Here is a 19297-nt window from a genome sequence, read left to right as displayed (position 1 = left end):
CACCATTCCGTATCTTCAGGCTTTACCTCCCCACACATCATGTCTCCAGTTCCTGAGGCTAATAAGGTGCCAAACAGAGGTCGCAAAGCTTTGAAACCATCTCTCTTGACTTCCTCTCCATACAAGGAGGCTTCAAAGACCTCATATGAAAAAAAATCACAAAGTCCAAATGAAGAGAACTACGGCTCAGTGTATGGCGTGCCGGGGACGCGCTCATGTCTTGTGTTGCCTAGTGGCTGGGAAACTGATTTTTCCGTTTGTGACTTCTGTTTTTAAACTTTCCTTTTCACTGTAAAAGTTTTATTAGGGGTTAAAGAGAAAAACTGGAGGAGGAAGTTAAAGAAAGAAACAAGAGATGAGAAAAAAGTAAGCGCCGAGAAAGACGGAAATATGAAGAAAAAGGAAAATTTTGGAACAGAAAAGTACGAAATAAAGGAGAAGAAAAAGAGGAGGAAAAAATAGATGAGAAAAAAGTAGACGTTGAGAAAAATGGAAACATGAAAAAAAACTGAAAGATAGAAAAGGACGAAGTCAAGAACGTTAAAAAGAAGAAAGTAGATGAAAAAAATAACACAGAAATAGACAGAAAAACTATGAAAAAAAAGAAAAATTTGGTGGGTAAGGAAGGGAAGGGGAAGGAAGGAAAAATGATGTGTGAGGAAGGAAGGGAAAGGAAAGGAAGAGATAGAGTGAAGGAAGGTAAAGGAAGGTAAAGGAAAGGAGGGGAAGGGAAGGAAAATAAGGAGAAGGAAGGAGGGTGAAACTAAGTAAAGGGAAAGGATATCTGAGAATCGGGGGAACAGTTTTTGAGTCAGTATTCTGTTTAGCAAGATTCACGGGAGGGGGGGGGAGGTAACTAATAGGAAAATTAAGAGGAGGAAAAATATGTGTGTTGGTGTAGAAATATATTAAACAAAAACAAAAATAAAACAAAGGAAGGGAGAAGAAAAAAGGAGATTGAGATAAAGAAGTTAGTGATATCAGTAGAGATGAAAAAGATGGTGTTGAAGAAGGAGAAGGAAAGGAAGAAGAAGAAAAAGAAGAAAAGGAAGAAGAAGAAAAGAAGACGAAGAAAAAAAAAGAAGAAATAGAAGAAGAGGAAGAAGTAGAATAGCAACAAAAAACAACAACAAAACAACAAGAAAGCAAGAAAAAGAACAAGATCAACAAAAACTAAACAAAAAACTAGACATCTTGAAGGATAAACAAAAGTCGGAGAAAAACAAAAAAACAAACAAATGGAAGAAGTGGAAGGAAAAGGAAAACAACTAGAAGACAAACCGAAGTAGAATCTGAGAGAAGAAAACGGAAATGAAGAAGAAGAAGAAGAAAGAGGAAAATTATAAAAGGATATAAAAGAGAAAAAACAGAAAAAAAGAAGTATATAAAAAAATTGATCCCTTACCTGGAGTGAGGTTTTGTTTTTCTTCACGAGACCATCAAGAGGAGGAGGAGGAGGAGGAGGAGGAGAAGGAGAAGGAGGAGGAGGAGAAGGAGGAGGAGGAGGAGGAGGAGGAAAAGTGGAAGGATATTGGAGGAAAGGAAAATAATGAGAGGGAATGTAATGGAGCTAAAGAAGAAGAGGAAGAGGAAGGAGGAGGGAAGAAAGGAGGAAGGGAAATGGAGAAAAAAGAAAAATATCGGAAGAGGTTGCCATTTTTTCTTTTCTTTTTGTTATTTTTATGCAAGGCGAGGTCACAAGAATGGTTAGTGAAGGTCAGGCTCTCTCTCTCTCTCTCTCTCTCTCTCTCACAACACAATAATAGGTCCTCCCTTTGTGTCAGGTGTCAGTGTGTGTGTGTGTGTGTGTGTGTGTGTGTGTGTGTGTGTGTGTGTGTGTGTTAATACTACTACTTATTTTACTACTACACTTTTTTTTACTTTTACTACCACCACCACCACCACAACAACAACAACAACAACTATTACTACTACTACTACTACTACTACAACATCAACAACAACAACAATACGATTACTACTAATATTTTTTTTCTTCACATTTCACCTCAAACCAGTTTTCATCTCGACTTCATCATCGGGTCTGTAATCCTTCCTTCCTCCTCCTCCTCCTCCTCCAACATCTGTGGTTAGCCAAGTCTGAGGAGGAGAAGGAGGAGGATGAGGAGGAGTGGCAGGCTCATCAGTCATCCTTCTACCTTGTTCTGTCCAAGACGTGTCGTGGACGTGTTGTCGTGGTGACGTTTGTTCGTGTCCTCGCCGTGTTCTTTTGTCGCGTCTCAGGTGGCGGTGATTGCTGGGGGGCAGGTGTGGGCGTCTGGGGGGGGCGGAGGGGAGGAGAGAAGGGTAGGGGATGGGTAGAGAAGGGAAGGAAAAGAGAGGGAAAGAAGGGAACGAATAGCTGAGGGGAGGAAAGAGAACGGAAGGGAAGGTGGGGATGGGTAGAGAAGGGAAGGGAAAGAGAGGGAAAGAAGAGAACGAATAGGTGAGGGGAGGGGAAGAGAACGGAAGGGAAGGTGGGAATGGGTAGAGAAGGGAAGGAAAAGAGAAGGAAAGAAGGGAACGAATAGGTGAGGGAAGGTGAAGAGAACGGAAGGGAAGGTGTGGAGGTCTATTTGGGGATGGGGAAGGGATGGGAAGGGTTCGAAAGTGAAGGGAAAGGAACGAATAGGATAGGGAAGGGAAAGGAAGGGAACGTGGGTGAAGGGTTGAAAAGGGAACGGAAAGGAAGGAAAGGAAAGGAAACGAGAAGAGAAGAGAAGCGAAGAGAAGGAAAGGAAAGGGAAGACAGAGTAAGGGAACGGAACGGAGCGAAAGGGTAGGGATGGAAAGGAAAGAGAAGGGAAGGAAGAGGAAGGGAAGGGAAGAGGAAAGAGAGACGATAATTAAGTGATTTGCCGCGAAAGAGTTACGGTGAAAGAGTTGAGGGTAATAGGAGGAGGAGGAGGAGGAGGAGGAGGAGGAGGTTGCGAAAGAGGAGGAGGTTGAAAAAGAGGAGGATTAGAAGTAGAAGGAAGAGAGAGAGAGAGAGAGAGAGAGAGAGAGAGAGAGAGAGAGAGAGAGAGAGAGAGAGAGAGAGAGAGAGAGAGAGAGAGAGAGAGAGAGAGAGAGAGAGAGAGAGAGAGAGAGAGAGAGAGAGAGAGAGAGAGAGAGAGAGAGAGAGAGAGAGAGAGAGAGAGAATTCAGATATGGTGATGGCCGTGACGGTGATGTGACTTGCTAGTGGTGATGATGGTGGTGATGACAAGATGGTGATGAGTTGGAGCGGTCTTAAAGGTGTGGTGATGAAAGAAGCGTGGAGGTGGTGGTGGTGGTGGTGGTGGTGGTGGTGGTGGTTACGAGAAGTTTGGAGTTGATGCGTAGAAGAGAGAGAGAGAGAGAGAGAGAGAGAGAGAGAGAGAGAGAGAGAGAGAGAGAGAGAGAGAGAGAGAGAGAGAGAGAGAGAGAGAGAGAGAGAGAGAGAGAGAGAGAGAGAGAGAGAGAGAGAGAGAGAGAGAGAGAGAGAGAGAGAGAGTTACAAAGGACCTGTTGAATGTCTGTGCATCGATTTTTTTTATCTGATGTACAAGTTGAATTTAGTGTGTGTGTGTGTGTGTGTTACAAGAGAGAGAGAGAGAGAGAGAGAGAGAGAGAGAGAGCATCCAGACAGGTAAAGCGAGAGAAAAAAAAATAAGAAAGGGACTGATGGTTGATTCACCCACCCATTCTCTCTCTCTCTCTCTCTCTCTAAAGTAGAGGTGTCCTTAGTTTCCCGCCCGAAAGTGTGTGTGTGTGTGTGTGTGTGTGAGGATAGAGGAGGCCTGATTGAGTGCGTTGCTGGGTGATATCAGATCGGCATTTCTCTCTCTCTCCACACAGGTGTCAACAGCGATTGTTTCATAACCTGTCATATCCTCCTCCTCCTCCCTTTCCTTTTCCTCTTCGCATCCTCCTCCTCTTTCTCTTCCTCCTCCTCCTCCTCCTCCTCCTTCTCTCACACACCATCACCTAATTCGCCTAAAATCAGAACAGACCATGAACTCACCGAAAACATGTCCAAGATTCCAGACTACAAAAGCCAATTTTAACGAGCTGCTAACCCAGACAACTTGCGTGGAACGGCTTTAAGAACAAACTCCTGGAGGTAGAGAGAACGACTGTTCCCATGAAGACAAGGAGAACAAATAATGCCACAAGCACACCGTGGATGACTACCCAAGTTCGACGATTAATTTGAAGAAGAGAAAATACAACTTGCTAAAGGAAAACAGCACTGACGAGGCACGCGAACAGTACCATCAAAGCCTCAGAGCTTGCAGAACACTCATTCGCCAGAGTAAACGTGACTATGAAAAGCAAATTAGTCCAACCCGAAAAGTTCTTCACGTATATAAGAACCAAAAGAAGACAAAAGCAATATCGGTAAAGATGAAAGTGACGTACTAACACAGGACAGTAGACAAATGGTCGAAATCCTAAACAGGAACTTCGCGTCTGTGTTCACGGTCGAGAATACCCAGTCCGTAGGAATCACTCCCCAGAAATTGGTACAATCGACGAACGGATGTGAAAAGTACCTAGACAAACTCGAGACAAACAAGTCTACCGGACCCGACGACTTGTCACCCAGGCTGCTCAAGGAACTCAAGCAGCAAATCCTCGCCACTCACCGCCATCTACAATCTGTCACTACAACAAAACAAAGTCCTGAAAGACTGGAAACAAGCGAACGTAACACCGATCTACAAAAGGAGACAAAAGTGTGGCCCTAAACTACAGACCAATCAGCTTGACCTCAGTGGCCGGAAAATCCTCGAGAAGATCATCAGAGACAAACTCGTTAGGTTCCTTGAAGACAACAACATCATTTCCGATGCTCAGCACGGTTTCAGGAACAAGCGCTCATGCTTAACCAATTTATTGGACTTCTTCCAAGGTATCTATGAAAACTGGGATAATCATATCCCCAGTGATGTTATATATCTAGACTTTCAGAAAGCCTTTGACAAAGTGCCACATGAAAGACTCCTCAAGAAACTTAAGTCGGCGGGATTAGGCGACGATCTGACAGCGTGGATCAAAGACTGGCTCACTGAAAGAAAACAACGAGTTGTACTCAACGGACAGGCCTCCGAGTGGCTCGGTCACAAGTGGAGTGCCACAGGGTCAGTGCTGGGACCCATACTTTTCATCATATATATCAACGACCTAGAACTAGGATTAAAATCCAATCTTTCAAAATTTGCCGACGACACAAAGGTGGTGGGAAGGCCAATTATCCAGAGAGACCTGGACCAGATCACTGGTGGTCAGAAAATGGCAGATGTCCTTCAACACTACCAAATGTAAAGTAAGGCATATCTGATCCAGAAACATCACCCAACTATACCACATGGGTGGCGAACCACTACATGTTGTGCAAGAGGAAAGAGACCTCGGGGTCACCATCAGCAGTGACTTGAAACAAACAAAACACTGCAAGTCCGCCTGTAAGAAAGCCAATACAATGCTTGGGTTCATATCGAGGAACTTCGAATACAAGACGCCGGAGTTATGTTATCCTTGTATAATTCGCTGGTAAGGCCCCACCTGAATACGCCGTGCAATTCTGGTCTCCTAATTACAGGAAAGACATTGAATTACTTGAGAGTACAGCGCCGCGCCACGAAGATGATACCATCACTGAGGACGAAACCCTATGAAGAACGACTCGAGCGACTCAACTCTTCACGTTGGAAAAGAGACGACTGCGGGAGACATGATACAAGTCTTTAAGTACCTGAACAAGCTCAGCAACGTTGATCACTCCAAACTCTTCACGCTACAAACTAACCTGAGAACAAGAAACAACGAAAGCGATGCAATACCGACATCGGCAGGAGTTACTTCTCGAATAGAGTTGTTCGCCACTGGAACAGCCTTCCTGCAGAAGTGGTTAGCGCAGAGACCATCAACTCCTTCAAGAAACGCATTGATCGCCACTTTGCTGCAACAGGAGTGAACTGAACGTTCCCAAGAGTAGGTACTTAATCCTTCCCTGCAAGCCACTTCTGTGGCAAACGGATTGATTAAATCACTGAACGCAGGCAGCCTAGTAATGAGCCAACAGGCTTTCTGCTGCCTGCTAGTCCATGTTTCCATGTTTCCATGTTTCCTCCTCCTCTCCCTCCTATTCCTTCTCCTCCTCTTCCTCCTTTCAGACTCGAGAATATTCCTTTATGTAAAGTCTTAATGATATTTCTTGCCTCTCATTTCTTAAACACTCCTTAATAAGTCTATAGAAAGAGGAGGAGGAGGAGGAGGAGGAGGAGGAGGAGGAAGAAGAAGAAGAAAGGAGGGAAAAACTTTTGACAGCATAATAGAGAAAGTAAATGAAAAAAAGTGAAAAGGGAGAAAGGATTAGGAAGAAGAGGAGAAGGAGAAAGGAAGATGGGAAGGGAGGAAGAACGTGGTAGAGCATAAGAGAGAGAGAGAGAGAGAGAGAGAGAGAGAGAGAGAGAGAGAGAGAGAGAGAGAGAGAGAGAGAGAGAGAGAGAGAGAGAGAGAGAGAGAGAGAGAGAGAGAGAGAGAGAGAGAGAGAGAGAGAGAGAGAGAGAGAGAGAGAGAGAGAGAGAGAGAGAGAGTGTAAAGAGAAAAAATGAAAAAAAGGAGAAAGGAGGAAAAAAGAAAGCGAAAGAAAGTGAGAAATGAGAAAATATGTTTACAGAAATTAAATAAATAAATAAAAAAAAAAAATCTTGTATAACTTTTTTCAGTCTTAATTCCAGACAAAAAAAAAAGAGAGAAAAGATAACACCGAAGAAAGACAGACAGACAGACACGTAAGAAAAAAAGGAAGCAGAAAAAAAAGGGAGACGGAAGGAAAAGAAAAAAAAAAGTCACCGGAAAGAACATGATCAGGGAAGTTACGTCAGGTGGTGGTGGTGGCAACAGTGGTAGAGGTAGTAGACGTGGTGGTAACAGTGGTAGAAGTGGCAGTAGTAAGAGCAGCAACAGTAGTAGTAGTAGTAGTAGCAGTAGTAGTAGTAGTAGTAGTAGTAGTAGTAGTGGTATTAATAGTAGTAGTGGAACCAGACACAGGAAAGAAAATAAAGACGAAAAAAAAGAGGAAAACAAAAACCCATGTAAAAAGGAACCACGAAAAATAGAGGCGAGAGAGAAAAGAAAGGAGGAAGGAGGAGAGAACGAACCAAGAGAAGAAGCGGAGAAGAAAGACGAGTCGGATAATGATGATGATGATGAGGAGGAGGAGGACGATGACGAAGTGGAGGAAAAAGAGGAAAGAACAATGGAGAACATCGTAGCGGTCAAGCGTCGAAGTCGGTCCTCCTCCTTTGACGTAGGGGCCGGACAGATCGGGATGGGCGGAGGTTGCGGCGGGGGAGTGGGTGGCAGCGGCGTGGGGGGCGGAGGCGTGATGGGCGTGGGGATAATGGGCGTGGGCGTGAGCGTGGGCGTGGGGGTGGGCATGCGTGTGTGTGACCCGGGAAGGCGCCGAAGAATAAGAAGGAGCATCAGCCTTCAACTTCTGTCTGATTTATACGGTATGTGTGTGTGTGTGTGTGGGGGGGGGGGGGGGAGGCAGTGTGTGTGTGTGTGTGTGTGTGTGTGTGTGTGTGTGTGTGTGTGTGTGTGTGTTTATATAATTAGAGAGAGAGAGAGAGAGAGAGAGAGAGAGAGAGAGAGAGAGAGAGAGAGAGAGAGAGAGAGAGAGAGAGAATGTTTGTAGAGCTCTATGGATATCTTTTAGTCCTAATTAGTCATGCTCTCTCTCTCTCTCTCTCTCTCTCTCTCTCTCTCAAACACCCCACTACTTACTTAATTAACGAAGCACCTGTTTGTTTGTGTGTTTGTTTTCCCATTGTCTCACCTGTCATGTCCATGTGTGTGTGTGTGTGTGTGTGTGTGTGTGCTCACGAGGATTAATTTCATGGTTTTTTTGTTTTTCTTTTCAGGTGAGTGACTTCAGAGGTGTTGATGGTGGTGTCGCTTCCTGTTTCTCCTTTGTTTACGCTGTTCCTCTCTTCTCTTCCTTCCTTCCTTCCTTCCTTCCTTCCCTTCTTCTCTTATTCCTTTGTTTCGCTTTCTGCACCTGTTTTGTTTTGTTCTCTTCCTTCTTTCTTTCCTTCCTTCCTTTGTTTCATTTTTTCTTTCCTACCTTCCGTCCTTCCTTCCTTCCTTCCTCTGTGTACCTTCCTTTGTTTACTTCTTCCTTTCTTTCATTCCTGTCTCCTCTGTTTCTTCTTTGTTCCTTCGTCCTTCCCTCCAGTCCTTTTTTTCTTTCTTTTGTCTCTTATTTTTTTTGTTTTTCCTTTTCCCTCATTATTTTATTCTTGTTCTCTTACTTTTCCTTCCTCCGTCCCGCCTCCTTTATCTGACTTTTTCACATTCTCCTTTTTTATTTTCCAGTTTTCCTATCTTCTTCCCATTCTGCTTTGTTTCTCTTGATTCCTTTCTTCCTTCCCTCTCTCTCTTCTTCCTTCTTACCTTTCTTTCTTCCTTCCTTCCCTCTAGTTGCCTTTCTTCCTTCCTTCTTGTCTTCCCTCTTCCTCTCTTAATTCCCTTCTTCCTCTTTCTTTCGTCTCACCTTCCTTCCTTCCTTCTTCTCACCCTCTTTCTTCCTTTCTTTCTTCTTCTGTGTTCCTTTTTCCTCCCTTCCTTCCTTGTCTTTGCCATAATGTTTTTTTTCTCCGTTTCTCACCTCCTCCTCCTCCTCCTCCTCCTCCTCCTCCTCCTCCTCGTCCAGCAGCCTCCCACGTGCCCGGATGTGAGTACAGTTTTTTTTTATTGTTGTTGTTGTTTACTATCGTCTATCTATAGCGCTGTTGTTGTTGTTGTTGTTGTTGTTGTTGTTGTTATTCAGATTATTAGTAGTGGCGGTGGAGAAGGACGAAGAGGTCATGTGTGTGTGTGTGTGTGTGTGTGTGTGTGTGTGTGTGTGTGTGTGTGTGTGTGTACGTATAGTTTATGTAAGTACGTACATTACCCACCCACTCAAGTCTCTATTTATCCATCTGACTGTGTGTGTGTGTGTGTGTGTGTGTGTGTGTGTGTGTGTGTGTGTGTGTGTGTAACAAACAGCTGATGGGGTGGGCGTCCTGACATACCGCCTCTTTGAAGGGTTAGCGATCACAGCTGTGCGGCGAACCTCGGAGAAAGGGTGCTCTGTGTGTGTGTGTGTTGTGTGTGTGTGTGTGTGTGTTAGAGTTCGAAAGTGAGAGATAAATAGATAAAGAGAGAGAGAGAGAGAGAGAGAGAGAGAGAGAGAGAGAGAGAGAGAGAGAGAGAGAGAGAGAGAGAGAGAGAATAGAAAAGAAAGAAAAGAATAAATAATGAAAAATGAATAAGAAATGAGAAAGAAACAGAGAGAGAGAGAGAGAGAGAGAGAGAGAGAGAGAGAGAGAGAGAGAGAGAGAGAGAGATGCATTAACTACTCACAAACACAGACCACACAGACAGACAGACTCCTCATTGTCTTATCGAGGTGGTCTGTTAACCCCCCTCACCACCACCACCTCCACCCCCTCCCCCCACCACCACCAGGATCCCTTTTAATGAATATCAAATTGCGGAAAGGCTGTGATTCTGTGTTCCAACCTTTATTAATTTCTGCTGTATGCCCTTGAACACCATCACCTTCATCACCATCACCACCACCATCACCATCACCACCAGCATCGTTACCATCACCACCATCGCCATCATCACCAATTCAGATTCAACAAAGACACAGGCAAGAATTGGTTCAGCAATAGAGTGGTGGACGAATAGAACAGGCTTGGGAGCCATGTTGTGGGTGCCAATACCATAAATACATTCAAGAAAAGGTTAGATAAAGCCATGGATGGTGAGGTAACGTGGGGTTGAGTGTACAGGAGCTGCCTTGTATAGACCAACCGGCCTCTTGCAGACTCCTTACGTTCTTATGTTTTTATGTTATCACTATCACCACCATCACCCTCACCATCGCCATCATCACCATACCACTCACCATCACTACCATCACCATCACCACAACCATCGCCATCATCACCATACCACTCACCATCACTACCATCACCATCACCACAGCCATCGCCATCATCACTTTTACCACCAGCACCATCACTACCACCATCACTACTATCACCACAATCACCACCACCACCACCACCACTACCACTTCTAATTCCCTTTCTCAACCTTAGAATGCGGGAAAATGGGCTTCGATTCTCTATTTTAACTTTTCTTTGTTATTTATATATTTATTTATTTATATGATTGATTGATTGCTTGATTATTTGTTTGTTTAGTATTCTTCTAACGTTATATCGCGTGTCACTAACTATTTAAGGAAAAAGAGAAAGAATGGGGGAGGGAGGGAGGGAGGGAGGGAGGTAGAAAGGAAGGAAGGAAGGAAGGAAGGAAGGGAGGAAATAAGTAAGGAAGAATGAGATAAAAAAGAAGAAAAGAAAGAAAGAAAGGAAGAAAGAAAGGAATGAAGGAAGGAAGCAAGATAGGGAGACAGGAACGAAGTAAGAGAGGGAGGGAGGGAGGATATAAGTAAGGGAGAATGAGAGAAATAAAGAAGAAAAGAAAGAAAGAAAGAAAGAAAGGAAGGAAGAAAAAACGATCACACACACACATCACACATCCTCTCTCTACATCACCTGACTCTTCTTTTTTTACCCTTCTTTATTTATCGTTTCCTTTATACCTTCATCACATCTTGGCATAAAAGAGGAAAGAGAAAGAAAAAGAGAAAGGAGAAATATACCACACACATAATCTGATCACACTCACATCACTCACAATCAATCTTCATTATTTAACTCATTTTTTGTTGTTGTTTATTGTGTTCTTTTATACCACATTTTCTCTCTCTACAGCATCTGATTATCTACTTCTTTATTCCTTTATTTATTGTGTTTCTTTACCCCTCATCTTCTCCCTCTACATCATCTGTTTCTCCTTTTCTTTATTCCTTGTATTACTTATCGTCTCCCTTTATCACATATCTCCTCTCTTTCTCCATCATCTCTTTCTCCTTTTCTTTATTCCTTTTATTACTTATCCTGCCCCTTTCTTACCCATCATTTAACTCTCCTTTTCTTTATGCATTTATTATTTATCGTCTCCCTTTATCACGCATCTTCTCTCTCTCCATCTTTATTCCTTTTTTTATTTACGTGCTCCTTTCTTGCCCATCAGCTTTCTCTACATCATCTGAATCTCCTTTCCACTATATATTCTCTTCCTTTTATTTATTGTTCTTCCTCTCTCTCCCTTTATTACTTCGTGGCATATCCTTTAAGTCGTGCATCTGTGAACTGGATTAACGCTGAGGAGAATCTTTATACTCGCTCGCCTCGTTTCGTTTCATCTGATCCTCTTTCGTGCACTCTTTGACTCTCTTTTACTCGTTCTCTCGATCCTCTTGGAGCTGTGACGCGCCACTCATAAGCTTGACACTGTGAGAGGTTTTTGTGTTTCGGGGTGAGGAGGAGGAAGGAAGGAAGGAAGGGAGAGAGGGAATAAGGTAAGGCAGAAAGGAATGAGTGAGGAAGGAAGGAAGGAAGGGAGAGAGGGAAGTAAGGGAGGAAGGAAGGAGGGAATAAGGTAAGGTAGGCAGGAATGAGTGAGGAAGGAAGGAAGGAAGGAATATTAAAAGAAAGAAAGAAAAAAGGAACATGAATAGGGAGGGAGGGAGGAAAGAATAAAGAAAGAAAGGGAGGAAGAAAGGACGGAACATGGATGGATGGAAGGAAGGAAGGAAGGAAGAAAAAAGCGAGGGAAAAAATGAATGAAGGATGGAAGGCAGGAAGGAAGGGAGGTAAGTAGGGAAGGAAGACAGGAAAAAAGAAAGGAAGGGAAGGAAGGAGGGAGAAAAGAAAGGGAGGTGGGGAAAAAGGAAGGAAGGAAGGGAACGAAGGAAGGAAAAAAAGAAAGGGAGGTGGGGAGAGAGGAAGGAAGGAAGGGATCGAAGGAAGGAAAAAAAGAATGGGAGGTGGAGAGAAAGGAATGAAGGAAGGGAACGAAGGAAGGAAAAAAAGAAAGGGAGGTGGAGAGAAAGGAAGGAAGGAAGGGATCGAAGGAAGGAAAAAAAGAAAGGGAGGTGGGGAGAGAGGAAGGAAGGAAGGAAAAAAGAAAGGAAGGAAAGGAGGGAAGGAGGAAAGAAACGAAGGAAGGAAAAGGTCAAGTGCCGGCAACGTTTTCTTTCTGACGGTCAAGTGGAGGGGAAGATTTTTGACCTTTTTTTTTTGTACCTTTTCCTTCAGCCTGTTTTGGATATTTCTCTCTTTTTTTCAACGAAGGAAGGAAACCGAAGAAGAAGAATATTGCCTTCACTTTGTTTTTCCTTTTCTTTCATTTTTTTTTTTGTATTGCCCTTTTTTTTTTTTTACCTTATTTTCTACGATGTGATTTAACTTGCTCTGCGTATTTTTAAGAGAGAGAGAGAGAGAGAGAGAGAGAGAGAGAGAGAGAGAGAGAGAGAGAGAGAGAGAGAGAGAGAGAGAGAGAGAGAGAGAGAGAGAGAGAGAGAGAGAGAGAGACGGATCTGCGCACCATGGCAACGCGCCGAAAAAACTTCCTCCGCAGACAGGAAATCCTTATCCGTTGACTTTTATTTTACTTCCCTTTCCTTTTTTATTTATTTATTTATTTATTTATTTACTTTGCTGTTTTGACTCGCCTTACAGAGGGTGCGATTAAACCTGCACCGCGGATGTTTCTTTTTTTTTTCTTTCTTTCTTTCCTTTTTATCTTTCTCTCTTCCTTCCTCTCCTTCTTGCCTTCCTTCCCTCCTTTTTTCTCTTCCTTCTTTCTCTTGTATTATCTTGTATTCTTTCTTTCCTTCATCCTTTATTTTTCTTTCTTTCTTCCTTTCTCTCCTTCTTGCCTTCCTTCCCTCCTTTTTTCTCTTCCTTCTTTCTCTTGTATTATCTTGTATTCTTTCTTTCCTTCATCCTTTATTTTTCTTTCTTTCTCTCCTTCTTGCTTTCCTTCCCTCTTTTCTTTCTTCCTTCTTTTTCTTTTGTTTTCTCTTTGTTTTGCCCCGGAGTTGTTTGCTTCCTTTGCTGTAAAAAAAAAGATGAAGGTTTAGTTTTATTCTCTTTTTGGTGGAGTGGTTAATGCGCCTTGTTGTTAGATGAAGCCGCGAACGTCATGCATATAAACAATTCGAATTAACGAGGTGGAGGTGATAAGGATAACGAAGAGAGGGGAAGGGGACAAGGAGTAGGGGGGGGGCGAGAACGGGAGAGGAAGAGCAAGGAAAAGGGAAGTCAGAAGGAAGGGGGGCGAGGGGGAAAGGGAGGTGGAGGAGGAAGGGGAGAGATGGGCGGAAGGCGAGAGGAAGGGGGGCGAGGAGGAGGGGGAGGAGGAGGGGGAGAGATGGGCGGAAGGCGAGAGGAAGGGGGGCGAGGAGGAGGGGGAGAGATGGGCGGAAGGCGAGAGGAAGGGGGGGCGAGGGGAGGAGGAAGGGGAGAGATGGGCGGAAGGCGAGAGGAAGGGCAAGGAAGAGCAGGTACTTTTCCGTGATTTCTTTGATAATGGAGTACCTTGGGAAACCTGTAGGCCCTGTTTTCTATTTCCGGAGCAACGCATATCGACCTTTTTTGTTTGTTTATTTATTTGTTGGTTAGTTGTTTTTTTTACAACAAAGGAGACAGCTCAAGGGCACAAAAAAAGGAAACAATAATAAAAAAAAAAATGCCCGCTACTCGCTGCTCCTAAAGAGAATCCAAGGAGGTGGCCGAAAGAGGGGTCAGTTTCGGGTGGAGAGGTGTCCTGATATCTTGTTGCCGTTGATCTGCCTCCCTTGCTGTAATAAAAAGTAGGCTCAGAAATTTCGGTTATCAGTCATCCTCTGCTCAGTGGTGCATAGGTGATGAGATTATGGTTGTCAGTCATCTCTTTCCTATTGGTGTGTGTGGGAATCGAACTCGCGTATTCGCCTATCCCTGAAGTGTCTGCGTGATTGTCCCCTTCTTGAGCCGCGAAGCCGTGTGTGACGTGTAATCCTCTTCTAATTATTCCCAGCGGATTTCCCGACAAAAAGCACTCGGTTTACCTTTCCTCACTTAACCTTTACTAACCTAACCTAACCTTAACTAACCCAACCTAACTTAACCTAGCCTAACCTAACCTAACATTTACAAACCTAACCTAACCTAAGCTAACATTTACTAACCCAACCTAACCTAACCTAGCCTAACCTAACATTTACTAACCTAACCTAACCTAAGCTAACATTTACTAACCTAACCTAACCTAACCTAACATTTACTAACCTAACCTAACCTAACCTAACATTTACTAACCTAACCTAACCTAAGCTAACATTTACTAACCTAACCTAACCTAACCTAACATTTACTAACCTAACCTAACCTAAGCTAACATTTACTAACCTAACCTAACCTAAGCTAACATTTACTAACCTAACCTAACCTAACCTAACATTTACTAACCTAACCTAACCTAAGCTAACATTTACTAACCTAACCTAAGCTAACATTTACTAACCTAACCTAAGCTAACATTTACTAACCTAACCTAACCTAACCTAACATTTACTAACCTAACCTAACCTAAGCTGACATTTACTAACCTAACCTAACCTTAACCCAACCTAAATCGGGAATATGCGACCCGGATGGACCTAAAGGCTGTTGCACTAACGAACAAAAGAGCGTGTGATAAACAGGTGCTATTACGTCCTGTTCCCTGGAGCTGATGTGTCGTTTAACATCGTACACTTCCTCCAAAAAATATCGGAGAATTGGTGAGCGATGGAGATGAGGATGAGCGAAAAGTTAAGAAAGGATGGACACTACTAACTGTATCTAAGGTTGTCCGGTTAATATCGTGCACGTTCTCCGAAAAAAAAGTATCGGAAAAGGCATGAGTGACAGAGATAGGGAATGAGCGAAAGGCTAAGAGACGATGTACGGCGAAACTTTGTCTGGAGTATGTTTAAGGTCGTTTTCATATTGTTTCATGTTCTGAGGGACGAATTGGATTTTTTTTTTCAAGGGTGTCTGTTCTATATTTGATTTTTAATATTAGATGCGTTGTTGTTTTGCTTTGCTAGTGTGTTTATTGTGTCTTTAGTGTTCCTTACTCAAGTCGGTTCAGGTTGCTTTGTTGAAATATGTTGTTGTTTAGTTTGAAAATGACTTAGTCGGGGTCGCTTTGTTCTTTAGTCGCCCCGAGGCTCAAACACTCCACGTTTAAATAATAATCAAGGAAGTGTGTCGTTGTGTTGCGTAAACATAATAAAAATGTCTTCTATTAAATGAGAGAGAGAGAGAGAGAGAGAGAGAGAGAGAGAGAGAGAGAGAGAGAGAGAGAGAGAGAGAGAGAGAGATGGTGGTAAAGATAGATGTGAAGATACTGTTTGTTGTTGTGTCTAACGTGCAAAAAAAAATGTAAATGTGAAAACGCATAAGAGAGAAAAGGAGAAAAAGAGGGAAAGAAAGAGACAAAGAAAGAAAGAAAGAATCGGATGTGAATGTAAATGTGAAATGTATGTGAATGTGATGTATGTGGATGTGAATGTAAATGTGAAAACGCAAAAGAGAGAAAAAGAGAAAAAGAAAAAAAGAAAGAATCGGAAGGAAATATTGTTCAACAGACATATTCCCTCTGTTATATGACTGTCGCAAATTTTTTTTTCCCAAGAGTTCTCCCGAAAAAAAATTTGATTCGTTTTCTTTAGAGATCAGTGAATAGCCACTCTTCATGTCGTTGTTTTTCTTTTCTATTTTTTTTTCTGTCTAGTAATCTGTATATTTGCTTGTCTGTCTTTCTGTCTATCTATATTTGCGTCTATTCACCATTTTATATTATGTTTCTGTATCTATCTGATTATCTAACTTTATCTATCTATGTCTATTCATTCGCCAGTTTCTTCTTTTTTTTCCTTTTTTCCATCAATCGGTTTAACTATCGATATATCTATCCTTGTCTGTCTATCCGTTGTATCTTTTTCATATTCTTTCTGTCTATCAATCTGACTATATTTTTCTATCTACTTATCAGTCATTGTCACTATCCATCTATCTATTATATATATTATCCGTTTCCCGTACAAGATCTATTATTTCTCCATTTATCTATCTATCTATCAGTCTATCCAACTATCATCTACATATTCCGTCTCTCGTGAATGGCCAACTAACTCAAACATCAACACCAACCACAACATGACCATATCACTCTCACAAACCTCATACACTAGACCCACTAACCTAACCTAACCTAACCTAACCAACCCCAGGCAATCCACGGCTCTACATATTCCGTTTCTCGTGAATGGCCAGCTAACTCAAACATCAACACCAACCACAACCTAACCATATCACTCTTGCAAACCTCATACAGAAAACCCACTAACCTAACCTAACCCCAGGCAATCCACGGCTCTACATAAATTATATTCCGTCTCTCGTGAATGGCCAACTAACTCAAACATCAACATCAACCACAACCTGACCATATCACTCTTGCAAACCTCATACGCTAGACCCACTAACCTAACCTAACCTAACCTAACCAACCCCAAGCAATCCACGGCTCTACATATTCCGTCTCGTGAATGGCCAACTAACTCAAACATCAACACCAACCACAACATGACCATATCACTCTTGCATACCTCATACACTAGACCCACTAACCTAACCTAACCTAACCAACCCCAGGCAATCCACGGCTCTACATATTCCGTCTCTCGTGAATGGCCAACTAACTCAAACATCAACACCAACCACAACCTGACCATATCACTCTTGAAAACCTCATACAGAAGACCCACTAACTTAACCTAACCTAACCATCAACCTCAGGCAATCCACGGCTCTACATATTCCGTCTCTCGTGAATGGCCAACTAACTCAAACATCAACACCAACCACAACCTGACCATATCACTCTTGCAAACCTCATACAGAAGACCCACTAACCTAACCTAACCATCAACCTCAGGCAATCCACGGCCACCACAGGACTAGAAGACACACCATAGGAAACATTAACCCGTTTAGCTGCTCTTTCACCCTGTCTCTTTCCTTCTCTCCTTCTCCTTCTGGCCAAACACGTGCGTTCCCTCCACATGACGAAGCTGGGAGTCAAGAGAGGAGGAGCAGAACGCAAATGAGGACAAGGAGAGAGGAAGAAGAGCGTACCTAGACATTCCTCTGTTCTCGCCACCTTCTTGAAACTCGCTGACTCGGTATTGCACGTGACAAAGAGGGAGAGGGGAGGAGGGAGGGGCGTGGAGTGTGGGGTGTAGGGAGGGAGAGAGAGGGAGTATGGAGTGTTGGGAAAGTTAGGTAGGTAGTGAAAATTTAAGTGTTTTGTCCGTAGAGTTGAGTGGCATTATATGAAGGCGGAAAAGGCTGGTTCTTGGTCTCGGTCTTGGTTGCTTTCTCTCTCGCTGTCTCGGTCTCTTTTCTCTGTCTCTCTTCTCTGTCTCTCTTCTCTGTCTCTCTTCTCTCTCTTCTCTCTCTCTCTCTCTCTCTCTCTCTCTCTCTCTCTCTCTCTCTCTCTGTTATCATCATCATATTTTTCTTCTTCTTCTTCTTCTTCTTCTTCCTCTTCTTCTTCTTTTTCCTCCCACTTCATTTTCCTCCTCCTCCTCTTCTTCTTATTCTTCCTCCTCCTCCTCCTCCTCCTCCTCCTCCTCCTCCTCCTCCTCCTCCTCCTCCTCCTCCTCCTCCTCCTCCTCCTCCTCCTCTAACTCCAATTAAATTTTCTAGATTAATAAAAAAAATAGCCACAGTCTTAACGCTGTAATACTCTTATGCTGCCAGACTGTGCGTGCGTATGTGTGTGTGTGTGTGTGTGTGTGTGTGTGTGTGTGTGTGTGTGTGTGTGTTATTGGATTCTGTGCGAAAAGTTCTGATTTGGTGACTGATTGAAGATCAAGATTCGCAGGCATACACACACACACACACACACACACACACACACACACACACACACACACACACACACACACACACACACACACACACACACACACACACTTAAAAACCTTCCTTGCACTAAATTAATCCTGAGTAATTAGGACCTTGTGTGTGTGTGTGTGTGTGTGTGTGTGTGTGTGTGTGTGTGTGTGTGTGTGTACGGGCGCGGGCTTCTCCATGTACGGATTCTAATCTAAAGCAATTGACATAAGTACCCAGAAGAGGTGTACGTCCATGTGTGCGTATGTGTGCGTAAGCGGTACACACACACACACACACACACACACACACACACACACACACACACACAAGGAGACACACGGGCACACTTTGGTCGTTTTCAGAGGACGATTCAGCGCTCATGTTTATCCCGTGATAGAAGCGGCATCGATTTTTATATCTGTATTGGTGAAGGCAACGAGAGGAGGAGGAGGAGGAGGAGGAGGAGGAGGAGGAGGAAGAAGAAGAAAAACAAGAACAAGAACAATAGGAAGAAGAAAATGATGAATAAGAACTAAAACAAGTACATGAACAAGAAGATGAAGAAGAAGCAGAAGAAGAAGAAGAAGAAGAAGAAGAAGAAAACGAAGAAGGAAAGAAATGGAAGACTGAAGAAGAATAAAAAAAAGAATACCCAAACTAAGGAAAGCGAAGGATAATAGTAAAAACTGCAACAAATAAACAAAAACAAGAAGAACAAGAACAAGAAGCAACGCCCTCCTCTACTTCCTACTCCTTCTCCTCCTCATCATCATCAGCATTACCACACACACACACACACACACACACACACACACACACACACACACACCTCAAGCTTAAGCGGCGGGCGTCGAGGGGTCGGTTCATGTCTACTGGTCTTATCATAAGTGGGGGCGCTGCTGCCTCCTCCACCTCCACCTCCACCTCCTGCTCCTGCTCCTCCTAATCGGCCCTCTCTGCCAGACGCTCCCTCGCTGCGGCATATCGAGTTTTCGCACCACACAAACACAACCACCCAGCTTTCTACAACAAGCAAACTCTTTAGACTACTTCAGGAACCCATTCACGCTACACCCGAATCGCGGTCACCAGTTGTGGGCTTAGTGATGCCGATAAGAAGGAGGAGGCGTGAGGAGGAGGAGGGGCAGGCATGAACTCGAGAGGCACCGCTAGCTAGGAAGGGCGTACGACATGTTGGGCGTGACGTCAAGGGGCTACGAGACTAACATGTGTTGGGAAATATGGTCAGTGCTGCTCCGGGGGGCGTGACGGAAGGGTGTGCCACGGTGTGTGTCCCTCGTGCCCGCGCCTCCACACATGACTGATGGGATGTTGAAGGAACCACGCTCACACACCACACACACGTACATACACACACAAGCACCCTTTAATTCTGTGTTTGTGTATGTATGTATGTGTGT

General features: G+C 43.5%; 1 protein-coding gene and 1 long non-coding RNA gene across 3 annotated transcripts in view; one reads left to right on the top strand and one right to left on the bottom strand.

Moving 5' to 3' along the window:
• Positions 1 to 7918, top strand: part of LOC126998476 (nascent polypeptide-associated complex subunit alpha, muscle-specific form-like) — a 210548-nt gene extending 202630 nt beyond the window's left edge. For both annotated transcript variants that reach the window (XM_050860197.1, XM_050860196.1), the window contains exon 7: positions 7896 to 7918. In XM_050860197.1, the coding sequence (XP_050716154.1) occupies positions 7896 to 7903 (8 nt within the window). In that variant the 3' untranslated portion in view covers positions 7904 to 7918. The remainder of the gene's footprint in view (positions 1 to 7895) is intronic.
• Positions 7919 to 13419: 5501 nt separating this feature from the next.
• Positions 13420 to 16310, bottom strand: LOC126998685 (uncharacterized). Its single transcript, XR_007752967.1, has 3 exons — positions 14539 to 16310; positions 14139 to 14428; positions 13420 to 14098 (listed from the first exon to the last, which is right to left on the bottom strand). It is a non-coding gene; the product is annotated as an uncharacterized LOC126998685 (long non-coding RNA).
• Positions 16311 to 19297: the final 2987 nt, after the last annotated feature.

Source organism: Eriocheir sinensis, chromosome 14 (assembly GCF_024679095.1).
Source record: "Eriocheir sinensis breed Jianghai 21 chromosome 14, ASM2467909v1, whole genome shotgun sequence".
NCBI lineage: Eukaryota > Metazoa > Arthropoda > Malacostraca > Decapoda > Varunidae > Eriocheir > Eriocheir sinensis.
The sequence above is the reverse complement of the archived record's forward strand: the minus strand, read 5'-3'. Positions and strand labels throughout refer to the sequence as shown.